At 46.7% G+C, this 13520-nt stretch overlaps 1 protein-coding gene across 2 annotated transcripts in view; it reads right to left on the reverse strand.

The window, feature by feature from the left end:
- KLHL18 (kelch like family member 18) overlaps positions 1-13520 on the reverse strand; it is a 51831-nt gene that overhangs the window by 16706 nt on the left and 21605 nt on the right. For both annotated transcript variants that reach the window (XM_083467015.1, XM_083467014.1), the window contains exons 2-4: positions 10008-10138; positions 7712-7852; positions 1979-2177 (exon numbers count right to left, since the gene is read on the reverse strand). In XM_083467015.1, the coding sequence (XP_083323141.1) occupies positions 1979-2177; positions 7712-7852; positions 10008-10138 (471 nt within the window). The remainder of the gene's footprint in view (positions 1-1978; positions 2178-7711; positions 7853-10007; positions 10139-13520) is intronic.

Raw genomic sequence — 13520 nt, forward strand, 5'->3', positions numbered from 1 at the left:
CTGAATTCAAATTAAAGGCCAGGCGGAATAGCTCTGTCTAACAGGCCTGACGGAAGGAGATTAAATCCTGAAGGGCCCTAGTCTAATGGGACAGAGCATTCCACCAGGTCGGAGCCATCAGTGAAAAGGCCCTGACCCTGGCAGAGGATAGTCTGACTTCCTTAGGGCCTGGGACCTCTAAACTATGGTTATTTATGGACCTTAAGGTCCTCTGCGGGGCAGACCAGGAGAGGCGGTCCCGTAGATACGAGGGCCCTAAGCCACAAAGACTTTAACAATATACATTTAAGCAGGGGAAGACCGGGAAGTTAACCCCCAGGGTTAACTTGCCCCTGGACTCCCACAACCGCTCTAAAGTCCTCCTCTTACATAAACGACTTATCTAGGCACTTCCTCTGTGGCTGCCACACCCACCTCCCCCCCGATAATCTACCCCCATAAAAACATCTGTCCTCGCTAGGATAGCCCTTTGACAAGCCCACTCTTGAGACACAAATAATTCTCAGCTGCTTTAGCGCAGAGATCAGCGGTTGAGCCCATGATTTACGGGCAGAAGGATCACTCAACTTACTCTCCTTCAAGATTTGCAGTGCTAAGGTCAGCTTGCGGTCATCAAAAGCACCATGTCAAAGAGCAACATAGATAAAAGGCAGCGTAGGGTGGCATTTTATCTGACGATGGTGCGTGGCAAGTGATGCCTGGGAGGCCACACCGCATAGGGAGCCACCAAGTGATATTTGGTTGGCCACCGAGATGACCTGGCCTTTTCTTCCTGCAGAAGAAAGGTCTCTGCGCTTGGACCTAGGAAGCTGGCAGGGTGGTTGTCTGAAGTTATCATCAGTGGAAATTAGATAAAGGTAAAGGGACCCCTGACCATTAGGTCCAGTTGTGGACGACTCTGGGGTTGCGGCGCTCATCTCGCTTTACTGGCTGAGGGAGCTGGCGTACAGCTTCCAGATCATGTGGCCAGCATGACTAAGCCACTTCTGAAGAACCAGAGCAGCGCACGGAAACTCCGTTTACCTTCCCGCCGGAGCGATACCTATTTATCTACTTGCACTTTGACATGCTTTCGAACTGCTAGGTTGGCAGGAGCAGGGACCTAGCAACGGGAACTCACCCCGTCACGGGGATTCAAACCGCCGACCTTCTGATCGGCAAGTCCTAGGCTCTGTGGTTTAGACCACAACGCCACCCGGGTCCCCCGGAAATAAGATAAACCTTTTCTATTGTAGCTCTCAAGGGAAGGGTGTGTGGAACTCACCCTTTCACTTGCTTCCTGCTGTTTCTTGAATACTTTTTGCCGGGAGGCTTTCGGCCTTCACCTTGGTGGTTTTGCTTGCCTCCTTCCTTGTTACCGCTTTGCAGCTACGCTGCTGGTTTTCTTTACGCTTGTCCTGTACTGAAATCTGCCTCTAATTCAACCTGCTAGCTGTCGCAAGCCCTTCTGGCTTTCAATAATAATAATAATAATAATAATAATAATAATAATAATAATAATTTTTACTTATACCTCACCCTCCCCAGCCAAGGCCGGGCTCAGGGCGGCTAACAAGCAATAATAAAAACAAGCTGAATGAATACAACTTAAAAACAAGATTAAAATACATTAAAATATTGAAACATTAAAATATTAAAATGCAGCCTCATCACAGGAGGAGAAAGGAAAGAGGGGGAGGGAATCAAATTGGCTCCAAGCCAAAGGCCAGGCGGAACAACTCTGTCTTACAGGCCCTGCGGAAAGAAATCAGATCCCGCAGGGCCCTGGTCTCATGAGGCAGAGCGTTCCACCAGGCCGGGGCCAGTGTTGAAAAGGCCCTGGCTCTGGTTGAGGCTAATCTAACTTCCTTAGGGCCCGGGACCACTAGGGTGTTGCTATTTATGGACCTTGAGGCTCTCCGTGGGGCATACCAGGAATGGTGGAAGGCAAACCTTGCGATGAGCAACCAACGCATCTTGGGACTTCGGAGGCACCTACCTGCTCTTCTAACTTAACGTTGAGCTCATCCCTCGAGACCAGCTCCAGGACGTCTTCCAAGGGCAAGGCCAGGAACTCTTCACACACAGAAACCTCCACAAAGTGCTGGTGGATGAAGCTGTTGGCAGCATCGTAGAGTACGGCACACATCATAGTTTCGGCAAACTGGCGCACGCCCAGGCAGTTTTTTGGGTGAAGCCTTTAAAGATGGTGCAGATGAATATAAGAGAGTTGAACAGCTAAGAAAGTGTCTGACCTACGCAAAAGCTAGTCCCCAACACCCTGTCACCCTCTAGAACAGGATTGTCCCAAACCTGGGTCTCCAGCTGTTTTTGGACTACAACTCTCATCATCCCAAGCTAGCAGGACCAGTGGTCAGTGATGATGGGAACTGTAGTCCAAAACCAGCAAAGTTTGGGAAACCCTGTTTCACACAGTCACACAGCCACGCTGACCCTGGGGTGTGTTCAGGTGCCTGGCATGTTCTGGTCCATGGGGTCAAGAAGAGTCGGACACAACTAAACAACAAAATAGGGGGCGTCTTATAGACGGGAAAGTATGGTAAATAAAATAAAATCCCTACTTGGCGGCCTGCATTTACCTGAGGTTTTCGTCTCTTTCAGGGGGAACCTTTTCGGCACAGTGTGTGCATATCTTATACTAGCAAAGCCACCGGTTTTTTCCTTTTCTTTTCTGGAAATCCACATACCGTATTTTTCGCTCTATAAGACGCACTTTCCCCCCTCCAAAAATTAAGGGGAAATGTGTGTGCGTCTTATGGAGTGAATGCAGGCTCCACGGCTTCAGCAACAGCAACGCAAAGCCTCCGAAGCGCAGTGGGAGCGCTCCCGCCGCGCTCCGGAGGCTTCGCGTTGCTTTCACTGAAGCCTGGAGAGCGAGAGGGGTCAGTGCACACCGATCCCTCTCGCTCTCCTGGCTTTGCTTCGCTGGAGAGGCGCTGCGTAGCTTTCCCTCTCTGCGCAGCGCCCCTTCAGCGAAGCAGGAGGAGAAATGGAAGGGGCTCCGTTTCTCCTGCCGCTTCGCTGAAGAGGCGCTGTGCAGAAAGGGAGATACCGTATTTTTTGCTCTATAAGACTCACTTTTTCCCTCCTAAAAAGTAAAGGGAAATGTGTGTGCGTCTTATGGAGCGAATGCAGGCTGCGCAGCTATCCCAGAAGCCAGAACAGCAAGAGGGGTTGCTGCTTTCACTGCGCAGCTATCCCTCTTGTTATTCTGGCTTCTGAGATTCAGAATATTTTTTTTCTTGTTTTCCTCCTCCAAAAACTAGGTGCGTCTTGTGGTCCGGTGCGTCTTATAGAACGAAAAATACGGTAATTTTTTTTCTTGTTCTCCCCCTCTAAAACTAGGTGTGTCCTACGGTCGGGTGCATCCTATAGAGCGAAAAATACGGTAATTGGCTCTTTGATTTGACACCTGGAATCTGTCTATGACCGTGGCTAGCTACAGCCCCCACCTCCCGGCCAACAGAAAGAAGGTTCCTCTTCACCCTGTCTAGAGGACTACCCAAAGCAGGCTTTGACGTGAAGTTCACAGTCCTCTCTTCTACTGAAGCACTTATTTACAATTGCATCAGGGAGAGGGAGAGAGAAATCAAGCAATACGGGTAGCGGCAGATCAGCCCAGCTGGCTGCAGACCCATCTGGTCCTCTGACCCTTTAACTAGAGGCACGTCAACGATGCGGCTTAACTCAAATGGTATGAGTGGAAGGGAGCGGGGAAGAGAATGGCTTCTTGGCAGGCCACAGATATTTCAAATTCTCCTTTTCTGATGAAGTGGCAACAAGTGTGCATGTCTTTTGACCCAGCCCAAGCTACAGGGCAGCATTCCACAGAATCTTCAGCCAGGCATTCTCTCCAGCGAAACCGGTCCAAAAGCTATAAAGCCAGACTGCTCAGCAATTTTCTCTTCTAGGTCACTCTACCTTTGCCCTAGACGCCAATGGACAAGGAAGTGGACAGGGCCCTCTGCCTTTACTGCGCCTTACTGTGAACTTGAGAAGAATGCAACGACCTCTACAGGGAAAGGGAACAACCTACAAGGGCAGAGGAAGGCAACCTCCACTTTCTGCATCACGGACCCTGGCTGTTTAACCTGTCCACAAATGCACTCTTTTGGGGCATGGCACCAAAGATTCCAGGGGCAATGCTACTATGGAAGACTGCATTTGGTGGACAAATTAAGGGTTTGGCTTTTGTTTGGCGCCTGCTTTTTGAAACAGTATTCTCCTGATCGTGGCTCGTTCTGATTCTAAGCACAGTCATCAAGGCTAGTAGCCACTGAAACCTAAACCTCTGTGAATTTGTCTAATCCTCTTTTAAAGCCATGCTGGCAACACCGCAAAGGAATCATCAGTATTAAAAAATAAGTAAAGGGGAAAAGATCAAATAGGTTGTTAAAGGGATTCGTCTCTGTAAGCCTGGCCACCAAATATTTTTTAGAGTGAGTAAGCTACACTTGGTTCTAGGTAAAGGTAAAGGCACCTCTGACCATTAGGTCCAGTCATGGCCGACTCTGGGGTTGCAGCGCTCATCTCGCTTTATTGGCCAAGGGAGCCGGCGTACAGCTTCCGGGTCATGTGGCCAGCATGACTAAGCCACTTCTGGCGAACCAGAGCAGTGCACAGAAACGCCGTTTACCTTCCCGCCGGAGTGGTGCCTATTTCTCTACTTGCACTTTGACGTGCTTCCGAACTACTAGTTTAGCAGAAGCAGGGACCGAACAATGGGAGCTCGCCCCGTTGTGGGGATTCGAACTGCCGGCCTTCTGATCGACAAGTCCTAGGCTTTGTGGCTTAACCCACAGCGCCACCCACGTCCCTTTACACCTGGTTCTACTAATTAGCATTTCATAGATCTGGTGAAGTACACTATAGTCCAAGACTGCCATGCCACAATAAATTAGTTTGTCTTTAAGATGCAACAAAGCTCCCACCACCCTGGGATGTTTTGATAAATGTGGTATATAAATTATTATTATTATTATTATTATTATTATTATTATTATTATTATTATTATTATTATTATTATTCTGCCCGGACACTGAGGTCCAGCTCCGACGGCCTTCTTGTGGTTCCCTCACTATGGGAAGCAAAGTTACAGGGAAGCAGGCAGAGGGCCTTCTCGGTAGTGTCACCCACCCTGTGGAACGCCCTCCCATCAGATGTCAAGGAGATAAACAACTACCAGACTTTTAGAAGACATCTGAAGGCAGCCCTGTTTAGGGAAGCTTTTAATGTTTAATGAATCATTGTATTTTAATATTCTGCTGGAAGTTGCCCAGAGTGGCTGGGGAAACCAACCCAGATGGGCGGGGTAAATAATATTATTATTACTATTATTATTGCTTTTGGTTCCAAGGTTGGTCAGCCCCTGAGCCGGGGTCTTTTCTTTAAAAAAAAGGGAGGAGGAGTTCCAAAATGGTAAAGAGAGATTTGTTGGGACTTGCTCATGAGAAACCATCTTCCAGTAGCCTCCTTGGCTCACGCCAATGGGGCACCTATCCAAAGGTGCTGGGACAGGACAATCCCAACAACCTAGAAGAAGAGCTGAGTCTCCTCTAGCTTTAAATGTATCATCATTATTATTTATATATATGTATTTATAACCTGCCTTTTCTCCCTGCTGCACTGGCTCCCGGTGGAGTACAGGATCAGGTTTAAGGTGCTGGTTTTGACCTTTAAAGCCTTATACGGCCTAGGACCCTCGTACCTATGGGACCGCCTCTCCTGGTATGTCCCACGGAATCTTCATACAAAAATATCTTGGAGGTCCCGGGCCACAGGGAGGTTAGGCTGGCCTCAACCAGAGCCAGGGCTTTTTTGGCCGTGGCCCCAATCTGGGGGAACGCTCTGTCCCAAGAGACTAGGGCCCTGCGGGACTTGACATCTTTCCGCAGGGCCTGCAAGACAGAGCTGTTCCACCAGGCCTTTGGCCAAGGCGCAGCCTGACCTCCTCCTCTGGTAATCCTCATAGAACTCTAGCCCAATGGTTGCCATTAATTTGATTCTGAACTGATTTCAATTAATTGACTGTGATTTTATGTAAACTGGGCTATTTTTACTGTTGTTAGCCGCTCTGAGCCCGGCTTTGGCTAGGGAGGGCGGGATATAAATAAAATATTATTATTATTATTATTATTATACAGAAATGTATAACTTTCTATTAAGCTGGCTCTGTGGTTCTCTCGAACGAAGTATTCTGAAGTTTCTTGACTCAACTCAAGTTAACTTGGGGGGAAGGTTTTGAAATAGGAGAAACCTTTAAATCCCCACTGCCATGCCTTCAACAGACTTCTTAGGGCAGGCATAGGCAAACTCAGCCCACCAGATGTTTTGGGACTACAACTCCCATCATCCCTAGCTAACAGGACCAGTGGTCAGGGATGATGGGAATTGTAGTCCCAAAACATCTGGAGGGCCGAGTTTGCCTATGCCTGTCTTAGGGGTTGGGAGGGGGGGAAGACCACCCAGGCCCCTTAGACCACCTCTTCCGTGCCTGGGGGCTGTTACAGTGGCAGTATCTGCTGCAGCAACAGATTTTGCCTTGCTGCAGATTCAATACCTCCTGCAACAGCAGATTTTGCTTTCAGGAAATGGCAACCGAGGTGGTGGACCACCGTTCTTGCGCTCTTCTCAAAGCGGGCCCCCGGAAATGCTAGCTGCCAGCCGGGTTTTCCCTGGTGTGTGTCTGTGCAAGGAAGATTTCGCCTCACTTCCGTATCTGGAGTTATCTCTACTTTGCACACACTTCCTGCTTTGTAGCATGCCACACGGTCTGGATTGCAGAGGCCGGACGGAATCTCTGCAATCTTGATGCACCTACGATTCCGCCTTGGGATAAGGGACACAGTCACACAAAGCACACCCTGCGTCAAGGAAATCTCAAGAAATACTAACGGTAGAAGAATGGCAGATGAAGATGTTGGAGTTTTTGGAGCTGGCAGACCTGACTAGATGAATCCGCGATCAGAAAGAAGAGGAATACCAAGAAGATTTGAAGAAATTTAAAGATGATTTAGATAAATATTGTAATATAAGATAAGTAGAAAATACTTGAAAGTACCAAATAGGCCTAGGATTAGAATAAGGATGTTGTATATTAATATGGATCTAAGTCAGTAAGAAAAGAGATGAAGATAGTAGATTGAAGGAGTTAACTGTAGTAGAAAGATGATTTTGGAGAACTGTTACAAGGTGATATAATGAAATTCATTGTAAGAAGTTCTGTGAGGTGAATTATTGGAACTATTGCAAAAATAGATAAAGGGGAGGATGGTTAGTTAAGAATAATTAAAGGCAATATGAATTTAAGAAATGCATAAGAAGTGGTTAAAACGGTGGATCATCAGAGGTGCTGATAGAAGTCCAAAAAAAGATTGTATAAGTGGTGAAGTTTTGTGGTATGCATTATAATTTATATGTTAAAATTAATAAAAATTATTATAAAAAAAGATATAATGAAATTCAGTTAGAGGGGATTCGAGGAAGTCAGTTAATAATGAAATTTAAAATGAACTTTAGAAAGAATATGTGTTTTTATTTCTGTTTTTTGTTTTCTTTTGTTGTGTAGTATTGTAGTGTGCTTTCTTCTGTATGTTTTATATGTTCTATCTGTTAAAATCAATAAAAAAAAATTGAAAAAAATATAAAAAAATAAAAAGCACACCCGGCGTCACAGCAGCGAGATTCCCCAGCAGCGAGATTCCCCCTCACCTCTCTCTGAGGAATGAGCAGCAGGCATCCTTGATGTTTTGCAGTTGCAGGAAGCTTGCCCCCATCAGCAAGGACTGGACGTTCTGCTGGTCGATTGCCAAGTGCCCATTGTAGGCGAAGTTGATCAGAGCTTCCAGTGCGCTAAATGGGCCAGAGAAGAATGGGAAAGCATGAGATGTTAATAAACACACACATGACTTTATAAGCCACTTCAGAACGTGTGTGTGTGTGTGTGTGTGTGTGTGGTTGAGTGAGGGTCGGTGGGGAGGGGCAGCAATGTTCAACCCCGGGCAAGGTCTGTGTTGATTGATAGGCCCTTGTCAGATTCCAAGGATTCCAGGCCTTCAACAGCAACAAGAACATTGCGCTTCTGGTCCTTGGAATTGCAGAGATAAGCTGGAAAACAGCAACTGGGGCGTACTAAGGTTATAACATCTTTACAACCTCATGTTCCTGTAAGCTTAGTTAGATGAACTTTTGCCTAAAAGCAAAGGAACGAACTGCCGTTTCCAAATGTTTTGGGGAGAAAAACCCACCCCGAAATCAATAAAACATATTTTTGTATATGTAACTGTATAATGAATTATGTAATGATTATAATTATGGATTATAATGCAGGAAAACCAGAGGTTACAAATTTTCTAGTACAGTGGTACCTCGGGTTACATACGCTTCAGGTTACAGACTCCGCTAACCCAGAAATTGTACCTCGGGTTAAGAACTTTGCTTCAGGATGAGAACAGAAATCGTGCTGTGGCGGCGCGGCGGCAGCAGGAGGCCCCATTAGCTAAAGTGGTGCTTCAGGTTAAGAACAGTTTCAGGTTAAGAACGGACCTCCGGAACGAATTAAGTACTTAACCCGAGGTACCACTGTACTTGTGCAATGTTTTGTACTCTGTATATCACTTCTTATTGTTTAGAATAAATGGAGGTTGTGGTTTGTCTTGGTTACAAGTGCCATAGAGTTCCCGCATCACTTTGATTGCGCGTTCTGAGCGCTGATTACTTCTTGGTATCTGGAGTAAGAATGGCTCCTGCTTCGAGCGATTCTCCAATACAGTGGTACCTCCAGATGCGAACGGGATCCGTTCCGGAGCCCTGTTTGCATCTAGAAGCAAACGTAACCTGTGTCCACGTGTCTGCATATGCGCGGGTCACGTTTTGAGCGTCTGCGCAAGCGGCGAAACCCGGAAATAATGCGCTCCGTTACTTCTGGGTCGCCATGGAGCGCAACACGAATGCGCTCATCCCGAAGCACATTCAACCCGAGGTATGACTGTACCAGCAATTTTTGGCAAGGTTTCAATATTTCTGACAAATTCTTGAAGTCATTTTCATTGAGTAGTAAATGGAGATTCCAATTTTTCCTTTTGGGGGTGACCTTTTCCCACAACTGAGAAGGATCAGTTCACTTTTTCAGTGTTTCTAAGCTGCTGAACTCCCCATGTATTACCATCAAGCATTTGGTCCCTTCCCTTTCCCGCCCCGACCTGGCCACAGTGATCCATGCGACGGTCACCTCCAGGCTTGACTACTGTAATTCGCTCTACGCGGGGCTGCCCTTGAAGCTGTCCCAGAAACTCCAGCGGGTGCAGAATGCTGCAGCGAGGCTCCTCACGCGGTCTCTGCCATGGGAGCATATTCACCCAGTGCTTTTCAAGCTGCACTGGCTCCCGGTAGAGTACAGGGTCAGATTTAAGGTGCTGGTTTTGACCTTTAAAGCCCTTCACGGCCTAGGACCCTCGTACCTACGGGACCGCCTCTCCCGGTATGCCCCACGGAGAGCCTCAAGGTCCATAAATAGCAACACCCTAGTGGTCCCGGGCCCTAAGGAAGTCAGATTAGCCTCAACCAGAGCCAGGGCCTTTTCAACACTGGCTCCGGCTTGGTGGAACTCTCTGCCTCATGAGACTAGGGCCCTGCAGGATCTGATTTCTTTCTGCAGGGCCTGTAAGACAGAGTTGTTCCACTTGGCCTTTGGCTTGGAGCCAATTTGATTCCCTCCCCCTGTTTCTTTTTCCTCCTGTGATGAGGCTGCATTTTAATATTTTAATGTTGTATTTTAATCTTGTTTTTACGTTGCATTCATTCAACTTGTTTTTATTATTGCTTGTTAGCTGCCCTGAGCCCGGCCTTGGCTGGGGAGGGCGGGGTATAAATTATAATTATAATTATTATTATTCTGCCCGGACACTGAGGTCCAGCTCCGACGGCCTTCTTGTGGTTCCCTCACTACTACTACTACTACTATTATTATTATTATTATTATTATTATTATTATTATTATTATTATTACCTTGGATCCATGCCCTGCATGACAATTTCATCTTGCTTGCACTCCATCATGTCGTTTGTAAACATGGCGTGGAAGTAAGGGATGGAGGCCGCCAAGACAATCCGGTGGGCGCTGAATTTGTGGTCCCCGACCTGTGCAGTAAAAGAGAAGGGAAGAGACATTAGCTATTTGGTTCCAAGGGGAAATGTGCCATTTCAGAATGGGATACTAGCAGAGTAAATGCTTGGCATCTCTGGCAGTGATGTTCAAAAGGCGCTTGGGTAGCAAGTTGCCCGAGACCCTGAAGAGCCAATTAGTTGGCCAATACCGGGCTAGCCAGACCAATGGGAAAAGTCGGTATCTTCCTTATATTTAGTTTGATAGGCTGCCAGCACAAGGGCGGGGCTAAAATGAGAATGCTTACTCAAAGTGTACTGCAATAGTAAAAGTTTTCTGGCAGATATTGAATGAGCCTTGTAATACAAAGTACATGTTAAAGGTAAAGGGACCCCTGACCATTAGGTCCAGTTGTGGCCGACTCTGGGGTTGCGGTGCTCATCTCGCTTTACTGGCCAAGGGAGCCGGCATACAGCTTCCGGGTCATGCGGCCAGCAGGACTAAGCCGCTTCTGGCGAACCAGAGCAGCGCACGGAAACACTGTTTACCTTCCCGCTGGAGCAGTACCTATTTATCTACTTGCACTTTGACGTGCTTTTGAACTGCTAGGTTGGCAGGAGCAGGGACCGAGCAACGGGAGCTCACCCCGTCGCGGGGATTCGAACCCCCGACCTTCTGCTTGGCAAGTCATAGGCTCTGTGGTTTAACCTACAGCGCCACCCGCGTCCCTGTACATGTAACAAAGTACATGTTAGATAAAGTTAAATTAAGTTAACGAAAAACAACGTTGTGTAACTGTGTAAATAATAGTTTATTTGAAAATTAGTACAACGGGTATAGCCAGAAGTTTCTTTTCTTTGCGGACTGAAATAAGAGATATTACTATGTTTTTTACTCTATTCTTAATTTTATTCTTCTTTCTTTTATTTTTTTCCTTCCCCCCCCCCTTTCTTTTTTTGCTTTCTTTTTGTTCTTTTGTATGTATACTCTCAATAATTTCTATGTTTGTTTGCTGGTATTGCATGTATTTTAAGACTCTGCTTGTTCAATAAAAAATATAAAAATAAATAAATAAAACGAGAAAGCTTATGCTTACAGCATCCTTTCTGACGCATTGGACTACAACTCCCATCAACCTCTGCCAGCACAGCCATGTTGGCTGGGAATGAGGGGAGTTGTATTTCAAGGAATCAGGGGGCACCAGATTTGGGGGAGGCTGCGGTACTGCAGGGAAAGCCAGCACAGTGCCCTCCCTATGTTGCCGGACTACAACTCCCGTGAGCCTGCTGGCTGAGGTTGATGGGAGTTGTAGTCCAAAACATCTGGAGGCTTACCACGTTAAACTATCCCTGTGTGTGTACACACAAGCGAAATCCACAACAACCTAAGCTTCTATGAAACAAGAACAGCCACCAGTGGCGTAGCGTGGGTTGTCAGCACCCGGGGCAAGGCAAGTAACTTGTGCCCCCTAACCCGTGGATTTGCGCCCCCTAACCCCCAGATGTTGCGCCCGGTGCGGCCGGCCCCCCCTGCACCCCCCATGCTACGCCACTGACAGCCACTTTAGCAATAACCTATTCAATACTTTTACGATTAGAATTACTCAGCGCAATCTACTGTCTCTTAATCAGATTCTTCTGAAAATCCCACAAGCGGTGGTGCTCCTCCTCTCAGGGAGAAACACAGATAAGGCAGCCATGAGAGATAACAGCAGACACACCCTCACTTTCCTGTTCCCCACGGACACAGAATCTACTTGCATCTGACATGTTGGCATATCATAGCCGTATCATAGGCGTATTATAAATACATAAAAGGTCTTTTATGGAAACTGAGAAAACCCCACGGGAGGAGGCTGGGCAGATAAAACGAGATAACAGCGCCTAACCCACACGTTAGATCACATGGCAAGTAGCCGCCTGTGTGTTTTCCTTGAGCCACTGCAACCAGCGACCAGGTTCCAGCATTCCCTTAAAAAGGAAAAAGAAAAGGAGAACCAGAAAACTCTGCTTATGAAAACCAAAAAGAATGCAAATTAAAATCTTTGCCCGGAAATGAAGTTAGGCACACATGATGCCGATCACTTACTAGCCTTGATTCCCACGTCTGATTCTGAACAGAGCCAGGGTAACATTCTGCCTGTGGTTTTCGAGGGCCACGTTTGAACATGGCTGGAACGCTGCCTTTAGAATCCAAAAAGGTTCTCTTTGGGAGACACCCGACCGGCACTTGAGCCTTGAAGTCAGGAGCAAGATCTCCCTGTGTACCTAAGGGCAAGTTGTCAAACAAGATGTCAAAGAGAACAACAACTACCAGTCTTTTAGAAGACATCTGAAGGCAGCCCTGTTTAGGGAAGCTTCTAATGTTTGATGTATTACAGTATTTTAATATTTTTTTTGGAAGCCGCCCAGAGTGGCTGGGGAAGCCCAACCAGATGGGCGGGGTAGAAATAATAATAATAGTAATTATTATTATTTAAGTGGGGCACTCTGCTGGGTCTCCGTCTTTCATGAGAGCGCCAACCGAAACAGAGCATCGGATGGGGAACATCCCCTTGGGTCCTGGATACCAAGGATGAATGTGGCGGGAGAGAGTTGTAGGACGATCTTGAGCTAGGAGCAGGAGGAGCCAGAATTCTCACAATGCTTTCTGCCACCTTCCTTTTTCTTCCCCCTAGATTTTCTCCGCTTCTCTCCTTACTAAAAATACCCCACTGTGCAATTAAGCTTAGAGGGGATCTTAGCACAGGGAGAGGATTTCTTCAACTCCACACGACTAAACGACTAAACAACAACAAACCCCTTTTACGATACGATAGATGCTGTTAAGGTGCTACACTCAATATGCCAGCAAGTTTGGAAAACTCAGCAGTGGGCAGAGGATTGGAGAAGATCAGTCTACATCCCAATCCCAAAGAAGGGAAGTGCCAAAGAATGCTCCAACTACCGCACAATTGCACTCATTTCACACGCTAGCAAGGTTACGCTTAAAATTCTACAAGGCAGGCTTAAGCAGTATGTGGACCGAGAACTCCCAGAAGTGCAAGCTGGATTTAGAAGAGGCAGAGGAACCAGAGACCAAATTGCAAACATGCGCTGGATTATGGAGAAAGCTAGAGAGTTCCAGAAAGACATCTACTTCAGCTTCATTGACTATGCAAAAGCCTTTGACTGTGTTGACCACAGCAAACTATGGCAAGTTCTTAAAAGAAATGGGAGTGCCTGATCACCTCATCTGTCTCCTGAGAAATCTCTATGTGGGATAAGAAGCTACAGTTAGAACTGGATATGGAACAACTGATTGGTTCAAAATTGGGAAAGGAGTACAACAAGGCTGTATACTGTCTCCCTGCTTATTTAACTTATATGCAGAATTCATCATGCGAAAGGCTGGGCTGGATGAATCCCTAGCCGGAAT

The sequence above is a fragment of the Podarcis liolepis genome (genome assembly GCF_965112155.1).
Source record: "Podarcis liolepis genome assembly, chromosome: 12".
In the NCBI taxonomy this organism is placed as follows: Eukaryota; Metazoa; Chordata; class Lepidosauria; order Squamata; family Lacertidae; genus Podarcis; species Podarcis liolepis.